Raw genomic sequence first — 23,633 nt, 5'->3', positions numbered from 1 at the left:
AATTGGTCATTTGGGCGATATATCGATTACACAATTATCCAGTCATCCTTTAGCTACTAGCTTGGGCAAATTGAATTGAATTTTCCTCGCGATATCATTAAGAATTTATTTTCACGGTGAAAAAATTTTTTTCTGGAAAAACGTTTCCCTCGAAGCTTTTATGCAAAACCAGCGTCCGACATAAAAAAAAGATTGTTCTACTGCGGCGTTTCCGTCCGGAAGATATGAGAGCGCGGTCCTGCCTATGTGTTATACGGTACATAAAATATCTTATCCTCGTGCCGCGGTTGTTTGAAACGTGTCCGTACATTTTATATTATAATAGTAATTTATCCCAATATTTGAAAATAGCACTCAGTGAACACGTTTACTAGCGAAAAGAATGAATCTTATGCATATAAGTCACTAAATTTTCTAATAAGTATAAAATAATCTTTCTCCATGAGATCTCTCCCTTATAAAGAGACACAGTTTTGTAAAATGTAAGATAAATATATACATGTTTCATTAAAACAGGAATTATATAATTGAGTAATTATACAATAAAATTTATAAAATATACATAAAGTAAATAAAACATAAATGAAGTTATCGTATCGCGACAAATTTAGTGTAAAAACGGATATTTTCAGATTGCCTATAATATTTATATTAAAAAAAAAAAAAAGATTTAGAGAGAGGATATTTTCGGAAAAAACTTCCAACTGTGGTAAAATTTTAGCGATAGAAAAAGATTATTTGAAAAATGCGTTGAAATCCAAAAAGCTATTTTACAGATTGTGCATCCAACGATTGTTAAACTCAAAACACGGACACAAAAGCGTACATAATATTTGTAAATTGAATTTATGCTCGTGCGTGCTAAATTAAACGTATAATAAAATTACAACAAATTTCAGAACGGGCCAATGCGCGCACAGCTCTTTAATTCGCTTTAAATAATATTTTTCTTTTGACTCAAGCGAATCTTCCTGATGTGACAGTAATAATAATGAAATGAAATTGGGTATAAAATTTATTAATTTATATATTATTTTAGAAACCCATATTTAATAGCAATGTTTTTAAAGAGCGTCAGAAATTACGGACTCGCGTTCCACTTACATGTTCACTTATTTGTATATCAAACTTATATGTAGTTCCGCGCTTACGTCAAGTCTAAGCTTGATAAACTTTAATACGTGTAGTCCGATCCATTAGAATATGAAGTGCGTATTAAAAATTCAGATGTATTTAATATATAAGTGCGTATTAAAAGTTCATATGTATTTCAGACTTACTTTGCGAAGCGCAGTGCACATGTTGTATAAACTGAGCTTGATATGCGTAAATGACTATAATCACACGGATCGATGATGCGCTTATATCTTCTTTTCCGCCTTTCTCACGTTACACCAAGCATTTTATTAATATCCGTCCGCTAGAAAGATTGTTTATCATAGTCCATGGATATCGCACGTCGTTGTATTAATAGTAATATTTTCTACGTACACAACAAATGGTAGAATAAAGAACGGGCGACTCGCTGTGGGAGAATAAAGGGATAATAAAAGCCACGAAGCGACAAAAACAATGATATCTTGCGGATTATGTAATTTTCAAAGTATCTGGAAACACGTTCGTTAAAAGTACATAATCCGCACCGCTAAGCAATATGTATCATCCGATACCTTGGAATACTGGCTGAATTTAATGTACTACATGTCTCTATAAAATTTATGCCCGTTTCCGTTGCATAATCTTTCGTCATAATTCTCTTGTGATTCAGGAAGCGCTCATACTTCATTTTTCCTAATATATCATTTTAGCTGCCTTTTTTAAGTATTTTTGCTGAATAATTTAAAAAACTGAAACGTATGCAAATTGAATTTTTTAATTGAAGTCGAAGAAGCTCGATTTAAAAGTTTTTTGTGTTGTGTGCGTTTTCAGGAAGGTAATAGGACGAAAATATTGTGACATTTTAAGTAAAGATATTAAATATTGAATGACATTTTAGAAAGTATATGTTCAAATAATCGAAAATGTATCTCTAGGGAATACACGAAATAATTAGCAATAATGAAGAATTAGGCTCAAAGAAAAAGAACGAGGGATTAATCGGAATATGTCGGAAAGCAATATAATTCTGGCTATACGAGTCTCCTTTTGCTAAAAAAATATTTTATATGAGAATGTATAGCTACAGGAAAAGGGGCATATACGGGTTGAATTTTGCGAAAATCGAGTCACGGTTTCTATAGCGATACTCACTATATTGGATATTTCTGAATATTATATCTTTAGTATCATAGTCGACAATAGAAAGGCAACTTTGAATAGAAAGTATCCGTGTTTGGAACATTTCATTATGGACAATAGTTACGTAAAATTCGCTATACACAGTTTCATAATATATATTAGTTTATTATGTTTATTAAAATTTTTGGAATTTTAAATAACGATATTATTTCATAAAATAGCTATTACCAAAAATCTATATATGTATATATACAGTCGGATCTCTTATCCTATGACATTTTCAGTCCGGAATCTTCCCCTTAAACCTCTGATCCTACGACAAAAATTTCGTGGTCGTAGCATGAGAGGATTTTTTGTCGTAGCATAAGAGGTTTCGTAGCATAAGAGGGTCCGACTGTATATATATATATATATATATATATATATATATATAGATAAAATAATATAATAAATAAAATAAATATAAAAATTAAAAAAAGAAAGTCTTATTGTTATCTTAAAGTCATATTTTTTGCTGTGTATAATATTTTTATTATTTATATATAGATTTTTGGTAATTTAAATTGTGATACAAACTAATCTATGTTGGATGTATTTATAACTCGTAAGGAAACAATGATCTCTCCGAATGATATTTCAAACGTTGACTATCTTTCTGATAAATTCGAATTATCGATAATGATGTTCAATTCGTAATCGATGGAATGTTTAGGATCAATAGGACATGATGTCATTTTTCGATTCTTCAGTTTCCGCTTTTTCCGATACTTGCTGACGAAAGTTTCAACTCTGGTCAACCTATTTTTACGAATAGACACAAGGGAAATACGCGTTATTTGAGAAGATACGTATTCCTCGGAGTGTGCATAACTTCCTATGTATGTATCGATGTTTATGTAAATATTATTAAATTGAAGATAGGGCACTCTCTCTCTCTCTCTCTCTCTCTCTCTCTCTCTCTAAGAGAGAGAGAGGTAAAGAGTAATGTTTGTGCCATTGAAGTGTTACATATGAGATCGATCGTTCCGACAAAAGTGACGTCTCGTATCTATTGATAGTATTCCCGATGGATCGAACACGCCATGTGCGAGGGACAATACCGACAATTTTGCATTGCAAATAGTGCGTATTGTATGTCAGGATAAAATGTTGAAATATTCGAATACACGCTTCGTTGAACGACGCGATGCGTTTGAACGCAGGATGCATCCGACGATGATTTATGACTTATTAGATCGTCGCAAAATTAACGATGGCGTTTAAACAGTTTGTGTAAGTCATAACGTTTTACCGTAATTACTGCAGTATAAAAAAAATAGACGATATGCATCTCTGTATGACGTGATTAATAATCGTAACTGATAAATCGCTGTACGATTTCGTATTAAATATCGTGCTAAATTATTTCAATAAGAAGAGATCGATGCACTATTCCGTTCATGTTCAATTTTTGCTTTTTGTATTTTATCATGCATTATTTCATTCAATCATTGCAATCGTTGAAGCTTTTTTGAAGCAATATCAGTTTCCGTCTCGACTAATGGCGATTGAAAATCTCGGAAGGGATCACCGGTATTGCAATTTATTTTATGTTTGACTCTTGCAATTTATTTCCCGCTTGGCTCTTGTTCTTTTCACGATGGAACGCTAACGGAATAATTCTTGCAGCGCTTCCGTCTGTTCTTTGTATTTCTTTTTGAAGCCAATCTCCGGCCTCAAGATTTTCAGCCAATGCTTTCTTTTGGGAAAAATTATTATCGATTTTCACTTGTTTCCCTGACCATGTGCATTTTTCTCTCTTCACTAAAAGGTCAGCTATCATTGTTACCTTTTGACCGATATTTCTCAAATTTATCAAGTCTAATGAACGCTTAATATCGACAGCATTTATAAGAATAAAATTGTGCATAAACGAGACTTATTCGATCTTTTTCTATTTTTCGTCGTAGAATTCTTATTTCTACAAAATTATTTTTACATGTAACTCTCTCTCCTTGCCATAGTTTCGATTTTAAATCGTTCGAATGATTTTTCTAGAGTTCGCGACTCGATTCTGTCTACTTTAAATCAAATACGCATTACTCAGCTTCTTATCTCACTTGATGATGCGCAGCCGAGTGGCTGCGAGACGCTAGAACATAAATCTCTAATGCAATTCGTTAGCTCCTCTCTCGCGGCTGTCTTTAATGATGCACGCGGATGCCCTGATTTCTTTACCGGATAGATCTATTTACCGGAATGAAACGGATTACCGACGTTATTTAAATTTCATCCAGCCGGAATACGTGCAGCATTTGCAAAGAAAATCTTTCGACGCAAAAATGCATTTAACGTGTGCACAAAAACGATAATACAATCCGTATTCCATATTCTAGCACGAGCGTGTGTTTTCTTTTATTTCAGCATAATAAAAATAGAGACACAATTTATTCTCATTGACAGCGAAAACGATTTTTTTCTGGGAGAAAATCTCGAAAATGTATACACATATATTTCAATTTGTTTTCGTTCTGTTCTTATAAATATCATGTGTCTGTAACGTTGTCAAGATTTTCTACCAAAGATATAAGAGTATATATCCCAATTTGTATATTATATATATATATATATATATAAAAGATTGTTCGAAAATATAATAAGAAACCTGGATTACGCGTCTATATCCCAGATTTGACAGGATCAAACAAATATCAGTTGGACGCGCGAGAAACTGAGAACCGAACGAGGCATTCTCGTTGCCAGATTTTCCGATGATATCGACTTTGCAAGTTTCTTCCTTACTTTGCTGATCTTTCTCTTTTATCGAAGAAACGACAACGACGAGACTTTCTTTCCCTTTCCACTCCGTACAACCTCATAAATCCCGACAAACATCTCCCATTATCAAGAAACGCTAGACGTCTTCGAGCGCGAAGTACACATTGCATATAGTTCTTTCATGAAAGATCCTTTACCTACGTGTATTTCTAGCGGAATGACACTTTGAAAAATGGTTTCTCCGTCTTTTAACGATACCGATTTATACGAGGTAGCTGTAACACAGGAGCAATGTGCGGAAAGATACAACAAATGTGAATTTTTCTGAAGAACAATGCATTTCACGGTGGCATAAGATGGACGCATTTGATACAGAAAGGAAAAATAAAGTTTAAATTTCAAAATATTCGAAGTATAACAAATAGTATAAATATTTGATAATCGAATACTTGAAATATGCTCCCGAGTTTCAGATCTAAATCCATTCGAGATATTCGAATATCTGTAGCGTTGTTTGCAAGAGTTATTCAAATATTCAAAACTTTCAATGCTTGCTACAATTTCTCACGACGCAACACGTCAAACGTTTTCGTTCACTTTTGCTGTTTCGCTCGATTTTTATTTAAATATAGGAAAAAGACAAATTGTTCGGTGACAATTTTACTCACAGAGAGAACCAACTCGTTCAGGGAGCACTTTGCTCAAGCGGTCGATCAAGCTACACTGAAAGTAGTTCATACATAGTTTGGATTCCTGTAAATTACTGCCGCCGCAAAAGAGAAACCCTTCATTCATGCATTAGTGAGAAGATAAATTAACGGTTTGACCGAGCAATTAACGAAGATTACGAAGTTGACCGCATTACAATCGATTGCCACCTAATAATTATTATTTCTAAAAGCTGAAAATTGCGAAGATTATAATAATTTCAAATTATTTTAATTTTTAGATACATGAAATTAAAAAATTGCAAAATTATTAATTTTCTGCACAATCATATAATATTGTTATGAAAAAAATTAAGCAATAATTATGAGTGACTATATTTGTGTAAAATGCGAAAAAAATTAATTGGCGAAATCTAACTATATTATTTGGAGATAATATTAATCAAACTTTTATATTGCAGCGCGCTAATTTTAAGCGCTACGGTTCCATAAAAATCGCACTTTGACTCTATAAATTTTCCGTAATTCCGAGAGTCTCGCAGCCTATTTGCATACGAAATGAGTAGAACACAGTTCCATTTTGCAGCAGCTTGTGAATAATTGTCAGATCGCCCCATACGATCGAAGCTCATCACGCTTTGCTGATTTCGAGACGCATCGTTGATCGAAATTACACTTTTACGATCTATTGCGGCGCGGAGAGGAGCATTTCTTACGATCTTAATTTGAATCGCGTCGATTATCTGGCGATTCCACGACGACGGCGACTATAACAAATCGACGTCGTTTAACACGCTCAACAATGAATCTTATCCATTGACTGCGAGTCCATTTATATTTCTAAGAGCGATGAGCCATGGAAATTCAACTGGTCGTGATTGCTTTGATGACTCTTTCGCTTATCCGCAACTTAAACTAAATGAATCGTTTCATTTCTCGCCTTTCTGTGGTTTTCTAATAGTGGAATTTGATTTAAAATGACGAATGCTTCTTCGTCTCCTGTATTTCTTCTATGAGATTTTGATAAAAGTTGTAATAGATTTTTTTTTATCTTTTCAGGTGTTATATAAAAAAGTTTTTTATATATAGACTCTATATACAGAGATTCATATATAGATTTTTGATACTTTCTTTCAATGATACTATTTCACAGGAAAGGTATAAAAGTCATGACGTCACATTTATCAATCAGTTTGAAGGCTTTATCACGTTATCTGCACAGTTGTTTGAACCAAAAAACGGATTGAATGACCCTAATCATTTTTACATTTTTCACTACAAACTGTGAACGAAAATACGTATCGAGTGCAGCGGAATAATTTGAAAATAATTTTATATTAATTAACATGGAAATAACTTTTAATTATTGTCTCTCAATATGAAAGATCGAAGTACTTTCAAATGCACAAAGAAGATATAATTAGCATCAATCCCGATTGTGTATTTTACTGACGTTACTTAATTAACAACGAATAAATAAAACTGCTTTTCTACACTTTCCCAAGGTGCCTGGAGTGTTTTATGTGATAAGAATAATTGTTAATTGTTATCTGTAGACCATTATTCATAGAATATTACTAAAAGTTCTGATTTATGATACTGATTTTCTTTACGTCGCTTTTTCATAAAGTTTCTTAAAATCAATACATCGTTTTTTATCAATGCCTGAGAGTTATAAATAACGAATGTCTCATAATATCATACTCCTTTTCACTCATTCATCTCTGACATGATTTTATATGACTAACCCATTATTTTTCCTCACAATAATTCCTATTAAGACATATATAACTGAATCTGTGTTACCTTTTATAATGCATCAACTAAAGTCTTTAATTGAGCTGTCGGATGAAGCAATGATAAAAATTATGCCATGTATCACTTTGTTCACGTTACTACTCCCGCGGATTTTACCTTTCTTCGTTTTATCGAAGTTGTAGCATGCGCTCGGAGACCGGCGCATCGTCAAAAAAATCGATTTAGCTGCCGCAAAGTTCTATCTTCCCCGTGGAAGTCGTAGATAAGAGTAGTAGGTAACATTTCGGAAAGCTGGCGTAAAAGCTATGGATGAATTATTCGAACAGATTTCTCTCTCGTCGAACTATTGTTTCTGTTTTTCTATTTGATGTTTATTCGCGGCGCAATTGTATAACTTTTAATATAGTGAATGTACCTTAAAAACTCGCTGGAATTATTAATTGACATGTTATTTATTGATATGTTATGTTTGCATATTTATTCATTTATTTTGTAATGCGACATAAGCAGTACACGATTATATTTTATTTTTGTATGTTTTATAAAAATCATTATAGCTTTCGGTCTTTTTTTTTTTATTACGTTCCACATTGTTTCTATTATATAATCGAGTATGTAGAAGTATACTTAAAAATATGCATACAAAAAAATGTAAATCCCGTTACATATAATATTCATCTGTAATATTTGCATTGTAACCATACCAACTCATGCGGCGGTAACGAAAATAAAAAAATAAAAATAGTTTTGACTGCACATAGTCAATATCTTGACAATGAAATACGACTGGTACACAAACTCGTTTCGCGATAGATCGAAATAAAAATAGAGTTACCAGAAGAATTTCAGTATATTTGTGCAAATCTAGATTTGAAATGTAGCTTGCACAACTTTGATGAATGGCAAATATATTATAGCTAGAATGCACTGTCAATCTTGCATATAGAGTACATTCAATGCTGTGTAAATCGATAAATTTATACTGAAAACGGCTGAATAATGACGTTCACAGTAGTATTCTATTTAACTGTCAACCTTAGATATTTATCAGTAACTGTTATTTTTAACAATTATATTATCAAATAGCTTTACTTAAATGGATTTTATAAAACTAGCACATACGCGCAGACAAAGAAATTTAATACTATAAGTTCTTTTCTTTCAAGACTCTAATACACAATATACGTTCATTGTTTTTTACGAGTGTGATTAAATTTCTGTCTGAACGAGTTAACAAGAAACTTGGAATTTGAGTTCGAGAAATATACTGTGTAAGAAGACGTATCTCGCAGAGTTGCAAGAGTTAAAGTTGAAGAGGCGGTCTTAACTGCGTTTGCGAGATGAAGCTGAGTGGTCTCTTTTTCTCGTCAAGTTATCTCGTGTTGCTGTGTTCGCTGCGATAAAATTCAGGAGAAACGCTTGCGAAGAAAAATTAGTTGATTAAATCCCACATGTGGGATTGATCAGGCTAACCAACTATCGGGGCTTAGAATAAAAAAAGCGGTCAGACTTAATGAGGATCTATCGTACTGTTGAATTAACGCGAACCTGGTGAGTGAAGGTCAGAGAAGAGTGGAAAATGGGAACCCTCTTTCGACAGGTTGCCTTTCCCAGGTAATTTGTCGGCACTCTTGAATAGGATTGCATTAAACGAAACTATCACCACTGAGTTCTGGTCGCTACGTGTGCTTGCATTTATCCGCAATCAAGGACGGTCAAATTAAATTTTACATACTAAATCGCGAAAGATTTTATAATATTTTGTGGAGAAGATAAAAACGTTTACATTTTTCCCGAGTAAAAGTGAGAGGCAAAACCAGAGTTCATATTTTTTTTTTTTTTTTGTACGAATTATTTCCCGTTTTTACTACTCACGTTTGCCTCATACTTCGTCTTAAACATTTTCCGTCATCTTTTTGCCGTAGCACGTAGCAGCAAGTTTACTTTCAGATATTAAACGCTTTTCCTTACTCGTATGTCTTCACAATATTTGCTACTTGCAGAACTGCTTTAACTTCGAATATAGGCAAGAGGATTCTGTAAACAAATATTCTGCGTTTATTTATTACTTGCGAAATAGTTTCCGCAATAACTAAAAGCAATAGCAATTGCTCCATTTCGTTTTTCATACAATCTAATATCTCTTTTTTCCAGACACCTGGTCAGGACGAATCGCGTGAAAACGAGACGTTGCTATTTTCACTGCACGTACGAGTTGAATAACAAGGATCGTGTTTCTTTCTACAGAGTGGATTCTCTTTCACTCTTTTTTTCTCTCCCTTTCTTTCTTTATTATCTACTTTTTTCCATTTTTCAGATTTAGAAATACAGTTTTATACAAGCGAAAGACGTACGAGGTACCTAGAACCGCCATTTTTAATGATAATTTTTTGTAGTAAATTTCTTTCTATCTTTTTTCTCCATCTTTTCTCTTTGTAATTTTTTGAGATTTTGAAATTTTATGCAATTACTCTTAATTATTCACATTCGCGTATTTCTTTCTCCAAGATTTAATATTATTAAATTTTATTTTATTTTCAATTTTCTAGAAATATTTTATCTTATTAGATTGTTATGTTTTTTTTTAAATTGCAATAACTGAGTTATTTTCAAATGGTAAAATACATATAATACTAGAATTCTGTAGTCTATAGCTATGTTCGAGGTGTTTCAATCTAACTTGAAATAATAACTCGTTACACGATGTTACGAAATTTGCACTTTAGTCACTTTAACCCGAAGCAGTGATTGCAATCATGATTCCGCACATTGTAGATTCTCGTGTGTCACAACTTATTTCCCTCACCATCTTGACAGCTCGACAAAGAGGCCTCTGCCGAGAACACATAGGTAGCTCAACAGGTAGCTTTGAGAGAACCCCGCGCTCTTCTCTCTTCTTCTCCGTATTTTTCTGCCGTTCTTTCATATTTTACTATGCTACGCTAGCGAGCTGTCACGCTTACACGCGTGGATTGCTCTTCGAGGTTGATACTTTCCATGCCGCTACACCCTTTGACATCGAATTTGATTGAATTTTGGCGGCGAGTATATCTATCCATAAACGCGATAAACGCGTTTAACTAAACTCGGTCATGTTAGTTTGTTTGCCGTATCACGATGATCATTTTACATAGTTGAGTTTTGTAAGGTGCATATCAAGATCGGATGCGTTTAAATCGCAACAATCTTGCGATTTAAAGTGGAAAACTCTTTAAAAACTTCATCTCTGAATATATAAAGAATTTTTTTCTAGGAAAATCTCTAGTAAAATTAATAGAAAAATGTCAATAAGATATTTATAACTCTCATTATTCTACGATGTTAATCACGACAATTTATTGTTTTCAATAAAATCCTTTTTTTCTATTTATTTTCAACAATTTTTCTATTAATTCTATTAAAAGAGTTCAAACTAATATTTAACCATCGTTGCAAATAAAAGAAATAAAAGAAAAAGTATGAAAATAGAGATTATTTACACTCCTATATTCTATATTATTAGCTAAAGTTATTTGAATATCCAGTCAAAATTGTACAGCGAGGACGCGAATATCGAAAAATATTAATTATCATCACGCTCATTAACGTCGCCTGACAATTTATTTGACATTCGCTGATGCACAGTCATGCGCACGATATATCTCGAACCAGTAAATAAAGCGTAACTCGATGCAAACATCGGTTGGACGCTATGCAATCAGACGCGGTTCGTGGATATGAAAAAATGCGCAATCAACGCGCTGTCACAATTCGTTGATAGCAAATCACAAATTGCGCGTTTTCACTCCATCTGTAATTTATTATATTGCAAAATTTTGCAGATTACATAAAAAGAAATAGAAATATAAAATTTTTTTATCATGTTTAAGTCGCTTTGTGCTTATAACGATGTTCGCCTTCTCCTTCCTATTTTTCTCTCTCATCGTAACGTAATTTTAAACTCTCCTCCTTAGTTTTAGCGAGTTTAGCTTCGAACAGGTACTGAATCGAAAAATGTCTCGCGAAGAAAAGACTCTTCTTCATCGTCCTGTTTTCGCGTTCTGTGAGATCCATGCGAGGTTCGAGTAACAACGTCTTTATCCGTTCTGTCAAAGCTACTACACTTCCCGTTTTCGCAGGATTTCGTGATCCTGATCGTCTTACATTCAACTCGTCCGCTATTTGTCTCAACGTTACTAGAACACGCTTCAATTGATCGTTTTAAAGAGGCTGATGTTTTCTCTTCATCGATGAAATGCTTGGACTCTATGTAACATGTTTGCAAGGTCGTATGTGACTCGCGTGACAAAAGTTCTACCAGTTCGTCGTCGAACTTGTCTTGGCTTGAAACGTCCGTACGAGATTCGATCACATACGTCAGATTAGTCCTTTTGCTTCTGAAAGATCTCGCACTGTCCAACGAACTTGATTCGTCATCTGCATTAATTGAAATTTGAAGGTTTTTTTTTATTCAAGTAATGTATACTTTTTGAAGAGAAACGCGCGATATACAAAATAAAATTAATTTAATCTTCTTTAATAAAAACAAAAATTGTTTTTATATTACTCTCGTAGAATAAATATGATAAATTTGACAATTCTATATAAAGTGTAGCTTATACATTCAAATAACAAAACTCAATGTTTTTATATTTTTTTAAATAAACAAGTATTTTTTTCATGTTATATTTTTTGAATCAGCGGATCTATCAATAAATTGTTTTATATTTTTTTAAATTAAAAGAATTTTTAATAAAATCAATATGTAAATAAAAAGCTTGTATCTCTCCTTAAGAGATCTCTGATACCTATTTTATGCTGATCCAGGCTCTCGTTCTCCAGGCAGTCGGAATAAAACGACGGCATTAAAGCGTCGTCGCCCTTGCTCGACATTCTCCTAATTCCCGAAGTTGTTATCGCTTCGTTTACATTGGATAGTCCAGTATCTTCGTTCTGTGGCGATAACCTTCGAAGAGCACCCTTTAAGCATTGATCCTCGCTGAACGTGACTTCGCGCAGAGCGCGATTCAGCTGTTCGATTAGATCTCGGATGTAAGACAGCATCGGGGTGTCACCCTCCTCTTCGCTGATCTTCGCGGCGACTCGCAGCTCTTCGAGCGCCTCTGTGTGAAGCAGATCTCATCTTAGGGATAGTCATGCACGGAGATCTCTTTCCATAATTTTGCATTCACATACATAAATTCATGCTAGTCTATGCGAATGGCGGGCAGATCTATCCGCTTCTTATATAAATTACTGTGCGATATCAGTGAAGAGATATTGGATTGAATACTTAGATATATTGAATTAGAATCAGATTCTAGAGTATATATACACGTATGTACATACATACATAACTTTCTAAAAATAAACGTGCTATACATCATGTTTTTTTCCACAATTTTGCCAAAATAAACAAGTCTATAATTACTGATAATTGTGTATATAAATTTATATGTACACAATTCTGATCTACTGTATATGTATAATATATAATTATCAGTTGCAAACAATTATATCTTTGTACATATTTTTAAATTTTAAAAGTCATTCTTAGAAATTATTTATACGTTCTGCGCGATGATTTATATTTTGATATTTTTTCACACATATATATATATATATATATATATAGCGAAATATAAAAATGCCTCGTGATAAAAATGTCAACATATATACATCAGAATATACAGAGAAAAGTATTGTATTTTTCACTCTGCTTCTCTCTTCTTCTTTTTTCTCGTTTTTGCAGCTCAACCATATATTTCTGATATAATCGGATATTTTAGATATCTTTTTCGACCAGTTCAAATAACGTAAAATTGTGGAAAATTGCATGCTATTTTTTACGAAGAGTTAAACGTGATATTATAAAAACATTCTGAAAAAAGTTAAAGATTAATTTAAAAGTTTTGCTAAAATTTCGAGAGAAAAACCCGTGGTATTTGACAACGTCAGGAAACAGTTTTGCTAGGAGATTTCGAGAGAGAAAACTCGTTTGGCCGAAAAATTCAGCCAGGAAGAAGAACGGGGGACATTCTTGCGACTCGAAGCGACAGTTTGAGAAATGAAGTCATCACCGGCGAAACGTCCCAGTGTCGCCAGACACTGCGCCCGCAGTAGACCGGCATGGAAGGTCCACTTGCTCGAACCCGCTTCCTCCGCACACTCCTGGCACTGCGACGCCTTGCGCAACGCCTCCACGTACTTCTCCGTCTCCAAATGGCAGCGTCCGATTTCGTGGTGAACCCAGGCTCGCGGCACCGGATGATCGATGTGGATCAACAGATTTTCCCAGGCACGAGCGGCGGCCTCCAGGTGACCGAAACTGAGATGTACCTTGCCGAGAGTCACGAGAGCTTCCGATAGGAGAACGACATCCTTGTTGCTCTTCGCAAGACGCACCATCATGGCGACGTTGCTGCAAGCTCGATCATGCCTTCCCAAGGTTGTGTGAATCAGAGATAAATATCGGTACGCTGGTATTGTGTATCGACAAGGATCTTCTAAAGCGGATGATAACGTCAGTAGATCCTCGGCGAGTTTCAACGAGATCTTCATTTTGCCAGCGTTGAAATTAGCTTTCAAATTCTTCAGCATGGCATTGGCACGATTGTTTATGTGTTTCAATATCGTGCTGGATCGAGTCAGTTGAGAGGTCAACGACCTTAGCGCGGAGGAAGTTTTCTGGGAGAGTTTCTTGCGGTTATCGAGATATCTAAAAAAAAAAATATAGAAAAACATCCTCTCTCGTGATTGAAAAATTCAAACTTAACAATATCAATGTTTTGAATCATTAAAAGTGAAGATCTTTTGGCGAATTAAATTTCAAGGGCGCAATTAAATGATACAATCGCATCGTTCGGTTAAATTAAAGGATTTTTTTTTCAATTTTTAAGAGCTTTAATATTCTAATTTTAGATTTTAGATTATTTTGAGGTGTAATTATTAAGATAAAGAGAAGAAGGGAGAGATTTAATCTTGTATTTCAAAAGATTGCGATAAAAAACTCAGCTTCAGATTTCTAAAAGAATCTTTGAAGTTAAAAAATTAAAAATTAATAATGAAGTTTGTCTCATCGCGAGATTTTGAAGCACTCTGTAGCCATTATGTTAGTTAGAAACAAATTAATTTTACACTTACTTGGAAATATCGGGGATAATCGATAGATTATTACAAGACTTTGAAACATCGGGTGCTTTGAGCGTCAAGCTGTCGGGAACTAAAGTCACCTTTGAGATTGCATCGTGTCTCGTACTCGTCGAAAGCCTCACTAAGCTCTTCTCTGGATGATTCCATGAGTTTATCGTGGCTGCGGTACGTCGTGCCGCCACGCTATGGCTGCTATCGTGCGGACACACAGTGGCTGCTCGATGATATAGCACCAATGCTGATTCGTATTCGCCTCTGGATATTTTATGCAAACGAAATTTTAGATTTTCTTTATTTATTCTGATTATCAAGCTCTTATTACTAACCTTTTATGTTCATGTGCAGATGAATTGATATAATATTTAAGCTTATAAATTTCATTTAATAATTATTGTCATATTAAAATAGAATTTAAATAATTATTATATAATTTATGTAAATATATATATATATATATAGTTATTTATTTGTAGAATTAATATGTCCATTGCTATCCGCAAAGAACTAAACATCGTTTGTAAAGCGATATTCTCATCAAATGGTCTTTCAGAGAATTGATGTATTGGCAACATTTCCGATAATCCCCATGACCTATTTCTCGCAGCGGCCAAAATGCTTGTACTTTAGAGACAATAATGATAGGTTATTTTTTGTAAATTTAAATTTGAAATACTTTTGATACGGCAACGTTATATTTGGGACGCTTTGTCGATAACAAATTCGTCTTTCTATAATCTATCACATAATCCGATAAAAGTTTTATAATTAACAAAAATATAACAAAATAAAATATAATATGAAAATCTAATTAAAGGGAGAAAAATTTCCATTTCAACTAAAAGTATTAGTTGAACAAACGCTTTAATCATCAATTCAAATATACTTGTTAATGTAATATTTAAAATAGAAAATTCTTCAACTTTTTACACAGAAACTTTTTCATTTTGCTTATATGTATGTACATACATGTCGATCAATCTATATCCGTTTAAAATATTGACATTTTTGACGTAACTAAGATAATAGGATTCATGTATCCAGATCAAATTTCCAGTTGAAAATTACAAACGTCAAACGGCACAATAGGCTTTCCTCTCTTATTGTTATATGCATTCACGATCTGATACAATTGAGAAGCCTTTTATACAACAGCACGAAGATATTATTAGGAAAACAGTTAATTTAGATTTCCATCATAAAAAGAGAGAAAAAAAAGATAATTAACGGGTTAATGCACTTTCAATGTAACCCCAAAAATAGCGACCCACCCTGGAATTATCCAACGTGGACTCTCGAGATTAGCGTCACGCTTACGTCAAATTAACCGCTAATCAAAAGCTTATATCAAGGATATATAAGATTATAATATCGTCCCATCTTAATATTATTAAAGAGATATTGATTACGATACCGTTGGTACAAATTATCCGCTTGACGGTGGAGAGCTTGCGCATACTGTCGGTTATTTTCACGTGATAGTTTTGAGACGCTTGGCTTCATCTGAAGACGTGCACGACTCTCCGCATTTTCCACGGTCCGTTTGGTGACATCGAGATCGCGCGCGATGCCGTTAAATTCCCATCTGCCAAAAGTAGCCATTCATACCACTAGGTATGAGATTCTCTTTCCGATCGAAGATATCCGCGATTTGTCTTTCGACCAGAAGTAACTATCGCAACCAATTGAACCAGAATCCAACTATCGCGATCTTTTAAATCGATTCTTCATATATCCTATGAACTGTCTATGACACAAATATTATATTAAATTATATTTAATTAAATAATTAATTTATTATTTTTATATAATAAAATAATTAACAAAACTTAAGCAATAGCTCTATACAATTTTTAAAAAACATTACAAAAAATGGCTTAAAGGAGCTTGAATAACAGGCTTCCTAACTGAAGTCGATATTTTTATGAATAAACCAAATATAATTAAATCAGAACAAATTAATTATATGACATTGTCACATTGATATAGTCAAATAATATGATAAAGAATAATAATAATAAAGCGCGTATGATCGAAACAAGTTAAGAAAATTTAAATATAAATAAAAATAAATAAAATAACGGTGTTTAATAAAGCCATTTTTTGTAATGTTTTTTAAAATAATTAATTTCTTAGGAAATTAAATGCTTCCTAACTTAAATAGAAGAAATATTTATGAAAATAATTTTATAAAATAAAATTATATTTTATAAAAGAAATAAATAATTTAAAATAAAAGATGAAAGATATGTTCCACGAAGACTAATGTAACTGCGAAGGCTTTCTATAAACATACCCTATATATAAGAAATAATCTATCTTCGTAAATTTTATGTGTAAAGCACATTACACCTTATTTCTCGAGTGATCTTAGCTATCCGTCTTGTGTTATTCTCGATGCACAGTTTCAGAAAAGTGCAGCACATGAGGTATAACATGTTTCTCATATATCGGTCAAATGTCAGATCTTTATACCTCGGAAATATAATATGTCTTCTATTAAATTCTAAAATACACTATTACATGAAGATACATATGTATTAAATGAAATTTTCTCCCTCTTACTCAATCAATTATTATATTGTTTCCATGAACGTGCTTGCTAATTAATTACTCTTGCCAATTAACAGTCGGTGTACTGTTACGGTAAAATGTTACCGGAGAATTTGATCAAATGGGACGAGGGAACCGAGAAGAGAGTGAGACTGGAGACTTTCAAACGATGGTAACGAAGAAAGAACTAAAAAAAGAAAAGAAGGAGAGTTAAAATCGAAATGTCGACACGGTAAAAAGATTTCGCCAGCGAAAAGATGACGCTTCCAGTAGCTCTGCGGCCAGAAAGTCGCGCAACTCGCGTTGAAGAGGCGCGGTGTCATTATTGGAAAACGACCGTAGTCACGGCGAAATGGGCGTCACCAGATTGGAATGCAAGGATAACAAAAGGCACACAATAATATACGACAAATAAAAAGAGAAATCATCATGTATGAGATCATGATTAAAATATCGATCATAATAAAATAGCAAACTCTGTAACTTCAGTTAAGAATTTTTAATGTCATGATGGGAGCGCAGTGTCGTCAAAATCCCGATCTATTTACTCAACAATTACAATCTCAAGATATCATCTTTTATAACCGTGATAGAAATTTAGAAAATAATTGCTAGATGAATCTATTTTTTTGCGAATATTAAAAAATAGGTACACAGAATATTCTTATTTTGACAATATTTTTAGTTTCAAAATGTAAATTTTCAAATGAGATTATATTGCGTTAAATAAAGAAAAATTGCTTGGATAAAGACATTTTATATAGTTCAACTAAGAAAAATATATTCTTATTATTTAAGAATAATTTTCTTGAATGGAGAAGAAAAAGTGTTGGATAGAAAATGACACATGTTTAAATCGAAGATTACAATTTTTTTAGAGTTAAAATAATTATTTTATTCTTGAAATGACAATTGTAGTATTGAAATAAGATTATAATATTGTTGAAATTTAAGATTTTTAAATTCTTTTAACAAGATTATAAATTGTTGCGTATGAAACAATGAACGCGTTCATATGAGTATATAAGTTTTGATTTGACACTTATGTTACTTTTTTTCTGTGTGTAGGCATGTATGTATTAAATAATACAGAGTAACAAAAACAGTACAACCCAATAATAAAAAACAATAAAACAGTAATAAATAACAATATAACATAGTAATAAAAAAAATAATTATTTTCGATTTTTTTAACTCTAAAAATTGTTTCGGCTTAAATTTCTCCAGCACAACACAATTTTGAAAAATTTGTGATTAAAATTACAAAAAAAGACTATGTGTATTTTATAAAATTATAACTACGATGTAGATTGTGTTAAAGAAATTAGAGAAGTTTTGTTGCAATCAAAGTTGAATATATTACTAATTGTAAGACTTTGCTCTCAAAAAAAAATTTTTGATTATAATTTTTAATAAGCTATTCCTTGTTAATATATCGAGAAAATAAGTAATTTCTTCGTTGTTTTGCTCGAAAAAAAGTTTTTTGAACTGTATAATATTAATATATATATTTTTTTTTTTTTTGTTATGCTGCAAGTCAAAAGAGTAGAATTTTAAAATGTGGGATTCTTTAAATAAATTGTTTCCTCTCTAGTAAGAAATAAAAACTGCGAATAATTTGGTCGCGACAAAATTCAGTTTTTAATAGTAAAGTGAATGAATACATTAACATCGTAATGATTGGTTGATTGACTTTTATTAACAGAAGTCTGTGTCTCAATATCCAGTGATTATTCATTTGTCTCGCGATGGACAATGCCAGCCGCACAATGCAACAAAAATAGTCACATTTTTTCGTCGAAGATCGATCATTCGAATTCTTCGAAATTCACGAAGCCTGGTCGCTTGTGAGATGGAACATATTGCTTCAACAGAGCGATCCTGGCGTCCCTTTCCGGATCTTTGGGCGGACTGGGCAATATGGTCCTTCGCATGGAAGGCATTTTGAACTTTCGATCGATTGGCTTGCAGCCTGGCATGACGGAGAGTCGTCTCTCGACAGGCACGACGTTCATACGCCGCCACAGAAAATCCACCTCCCCCTTCATCTCCTCCGGCATCAGCTCAAGGATAAGCTGCTGCTTGGCAGTGATGTCGTCCAAGTCGCCGATTCGCTCTACGTCCAGCTCGTCCACAATCTTTATGGCCCTCTCATAAAAATCGATCTGCGGAAACGTTATGAGATCGGCTGTTGAATTAACCGCGTCTATCTAAACGGGAAATCTCTTTGCCTGTCCCTACGTCAGCGGCTCGATTGTGTCACGTTATCACAGAGAGAAATGCTTTTGATGAAAGAGATTCGTCTGTCTTTACAAAGAAAAAAACATTTCATACCGTAAAAAGCAAAAAAGTCGTATTTTACGGTGTGAAAAAAGCTCTGAAAAAAACTGGCGAAAAAAATGCATAGCATTTGAATAAAAAAAAAGACAGAAACTTCTTCAATTATCGTTAGCGTGTTTAAAATAAATATAACGAAAACGTAAAACTGTGTCGCGAAAAATCACATTCGTTCTATTAACTGATATAACGTAACCCGTGACAATACATCAATAAATTCGCAAAAACTGTCCTAGACATCGTCTATTAAAAAATTCAAATCGCGAAGAGGCACGTTGCTCCAAAGGAAAGAAAAATTAATGCAGATTGCTAAAAACTGCGATCGAGATTACAAACGAGTCGATATTACTCTTCACTTTCTTAGATATCTTTTTAAGCGCGCGCGCCACAAACTAATTTTATAAATGATATGTAATCTGATATCGATCGGTGAAATAAATTCGACCAAAAGTCGACAAAGTGGCGACGCTATTACGAGAGCTTATGATTTGTAAAATTGTGGCACTTTATTTTTACCAGACAATCGATACCGAGTTTTCTGGCGCACGCGAGCGCTAAAACCGCCGCGTCTCTCGCCTCGTTGCGATTATTCTGATGAATCTCTATTCGCAGTATCAGATGATCAATGTTCAGGACCCACTCTTCGCAGTCTGCCTCTTGCGCTATGTCACGGCCCTTCTTCGCGTAGAATCTGGCCAAGTCGAAGCGGTGAAAGTCGATGAGAAACTTGCAAAATTCATGATGCAGCCAGGCGAGTTCGAGAGGCGCAGATGCCATAGCTAGTCTCCTGTTCTCCAGGTCGCAAATATTGAAATTTTCGCGATATCAATCAATTAAATGAGAATTATTATAGTGAATTAACTGCATACATAATTATAATCAGAAATCCTACCAATAAATTATCTATTTATAATGTTCATAAATATTATATTAATTATAATTGTATGAATTATTATTATTATAATTGTGTGTATGCTATAAATAGAGAGATAAAATCAGTTATATGACTTTAAAAAGGAATATGCGCTTATGAGAGAAACATATGCTGACAGATGAAATAAAATTTAGAAAAATATAAAATGAAAAATTAATATTTCAGAGAAATCAGTAGCCTGTAGCATAATATAAATAAAATATCAAAATTATACACATGTGCGTGTAATTTTATTCGTATATTAAACATGCAAGGGATTTATTAGCTGTTCTAATTTATTCTCTTCAAAAGGAGTTTCTTATGAATAAATTATATACCTACGAAACACTTTCAGCATCTCCTTCGGATTCACAGTCGGCTTCCACGCGAGATCGATGTCTCGTGGCAACGTTGCAACTCGTATTCCTAAGTGATGTTTCAAATATCTTGTCTTCAGTTCTTCGTTATCTAGACACGTCAAATTACGCGTGTCGATGTATGTCCATGCTATTATTTTATATAACGCGTCCAAGCACTTTTTTTTCAGCGGAAACATCTTGTTTAAGTATGAGTCGAATTTATTCTTGATGCGATCGACGAGTCTGATAAAAGAAATAAGACGGAATTTCGTAAACTAAATTACAAAGTCTCATCAATATTTTACTATAAATATTCGAAAAATATAAAATTCGACAGATACATATATTCCAATTTCAGCGAAGGAACATTCGAAATATTGTATGCGTATACTATATCGACAATTCATTTGATGAATGATTCAGATGTCACTACTGACTTGAAAAAGGTAGAGTAATCCTTGTTGATCCTCGCGACGTGTAAGCGACGCAACAGCAAATCCGCTTCTACAACGATGATGTTCTTGCGCAATTTTCGCTCGCGTTCAATCATCATTTTGCGCCTTTTCGGAATCTTTCGTCGCCGGAAGAGTAAAATGTAAAGCGGCCGTCTCATTCGGAGAAGCTCCTGCAGATTCATCGCATTTCGATAGCACCTACTCGCGAGAGCGAGTAGCTCGGCAGTCGACATCTTATTAGGAGGTGAAGCCACGATTTCTGGATTGTTCACAATCTCCTCGAGAAAATTCTTATCGGTCGTCAAATAACCCATATCCATTTTCGCTATGACGCGTTGCAGTCTTTTCATCCGCGCTTGACGTTGCACTTCCGGATCGTTTACTTTAAATCTTGCCTTATCCTCATCGATACCTATGATTAAAACCAATCTACATTTATTATGTTTTTAATAAACAAACTGCCAAACAAATTTTTTTTTTGTTTTTTTTGGTAGTAACATATTTAATATTAATATTTTAAAAGGACGTGATTATTTTCCTGAATTATAGGGCGGAAAAATACATATTGATTTCATACTCTCATCTCATAATTACTTAAATTAACTTCGCAGCGATAAAAAAAATACAAGATTTAATAATAATCAAAATACATATTTGCTTGCTTTGTTCTATCGAGAAAATTGAATATCTTCTCGTAAAAGTCACAGAGCATTATTCTACGGAACGACTTTTTCTCACCTTATCGTCGCTCGAGGATGAAGAGCGATGATATCGGCGAGATTTATTCTAAGCACACAATACACACCTTCGAACTCGTCTTCCTCTACCTCGAGCTTGCCAATCAGAAGCTCACGGTGCTCGCACAACCGTTGTATCCACGGATACAGCAGCAAAAGCGCCGTAGGCGACGTATTCCGGCCGATACAATCTTCAATGGTCTCGTTCGCCTGATAGACGCCGTGCTCAAAGGTCATCCTGTGTCGTCGCATACCTTCGTAGGCGTGAGCCAGGCTGAGACTGAACTCACCGATCTGGAAAAACGCTTTCATCCGCATCTGCCGCGCTTTGTAATGACCGGGATCTGCAATCGAGATACGAGCGCAGAGATCAAGCGCACGCTATTTTATCAAGCGAAAGACATTTAATCGACGCTGTGCTTAAGCGAGTTTATCTCTGGCATGGCTCTTTATGGGATAGATGTATTATTCCTAGATTAAACGAGGTGTGAGGAAAAAAATTCTGAATAAATTGAAGATAAATGTGCCATAAAAAGAAAAAGGTAAAAATATAAACAGAAATAGTTAATAATGAGATAATTGCAATAAAGTATATCAATGAAAGACAGAGAACAAAAAGCGCCCTCGGCATTTATGCCGCTTTATGTACATATTTCACAAACGCACCTATTTTCATACATTTCTCCGATAGTTTTTCCGCGGCAAAGTATCTCGTGTGTTTGATGAGCGTTCTACAGAGACCAATTAACGTTCTAAGGTCCTCGACCGATTTAGCTGCCTTTTTGAAATAATCTATAGCCAAGGGGTATCTGCCCAGACTGACTAGTCGATAGCCCCATTCACGATAAAGAATGGCTTCCCTGAAGACTTCGGGAGCTTCTTCTTTCTTCAACGCCGACATGACGATTTATTGAATCTCTTCAAGAAGAAAAAGACGTAATTCATGTATAACATATCAAATTATGCCAAAAAATTAATATTATCCTATCGAAGAATTGTAATTCGAAGTAAGGGAAAAAATTAATGATCGAGAACCTACCTATGTCTCTTTTTTGAAAAATATAAATTTTTCTGACCTGACGTACGAAAAAACAAATCTTATAGGGTTAATTTTTACATAATTTTTTTTTTTTTTATATCATTAACATTTTTTCAATCACATAATTTATATTAATATAATTTTTTAATCATCTAATATAAATTTTACATAATTCACTGGATATATATCACAATTTTTAAATACATTACATGACATCCAAACGTGATAAATGGATGGAATATATTGTGTGAAGATAGACAAATACAAGCGAGAATATACATTAAAGGATATATGATACAATTCCGATTCTTACTATATTCCATGAAATTCGTGGAATGTAACTTAATACAAAGCATTACGTGTCAAATTCAATTTGTTTTTAGATATTTAGAGCTCTACATCAGTAATGTAAATAATATATAATAGCACAAATAATATCAGATATAACTATTTAATGACACTTATTGAATCGATTAACAATGCTATTAAAATATATCACACTATTTGCAATTATGATTATTTTTTTTCACGTGAGAGAGTATACATTATTCCGTAAAAGCGAAATTCAAAACGCATATTCGCAATGATGTCATTTTAAAAGGCAACGTCGAAGATAGTTGCTATTCGTGAAACCAGGTGGCTTTTCTCGTCGCTTTTCCCTCGTTGAAAAACCACCGTTGAAGTCTTGTCC

General features: G+C 33.6%; 3 protein-coding genes across 3 annotated transcripts in view; 1 reads left to right on the top strand and 2 right to left on the bottom strand.

The window, feature by feature from the left end:
• LOC140676354 (uncharacterized) overlaps window positions 1-23,633 on the top strand; it is a 71,448-nt gene that overhangs the window by 38,912 nt on the left and 8,903 nt on the right. The gene's annotated exons all lie outside the window — the stretch shown is intronic.
• LOC140663219 (uncharacterized) lies at window positions 11,320-16,151 on the bottom strand. The gene is made up of 5 exons (XM_072887226.1): window positions 15,964-16,151; window positions 14,544-14,807; window positions 13,481-14,118; window positions 12,209-12,523; window positions 11,320-11,837 (listed from the first exon to the last, which is right to left on the bottom strand). The coding sequence occupies exons 1-5, from the start codon at window positions 16,149-16,151 to the stop codon at window positions 11,386-11,388; spliced, it is 1,857 nt and encodes a 618-aa protein (XP_072743327.1). The 3' UTR covers window positions 11,320-11,385.
• LOC140676416 (outer dynein arm-docking complex subunit 4-like) lies at window positions 18,911-22,823 on the bottom strand. The gene is made up of 6 exons (XM_072911449.1): window positions 22,570-22,823; window positions 21,972-22,247; window positions 21,149-21,578; window positions 20,691-20,954; window positions 19,956-20,226; window positions 18,911-19,267 (listed from the first exon to the last, which is right to left on the bottom strand). Exons 1-6 carry the CDS (start codon window positions 22,802-22,804, stop codon window positions 18,911-18,913), a joined length of 1,833 nt encoding a protein of 610 aa, XP_072767550.1. The 5' UTR covers window positions 22,805-22,823.

Source organism: Anoplolepis gracilipes, chromosome 2 (assembly GCF_047496725.1).
Source record: "Anoplolepis gracilipes chromosome 2, ASM4749672v1, whole genome shotgun sequence".
NCBI lineage: Eukaryota > Metazoa > Arthropoda > Insecta > Hymenoptera > Formicidae > Anoplolepis > Anoplolepis gracilipes.
This window is presented reverse-complemented; position numbering and strand designations above follow the sequence as displayed.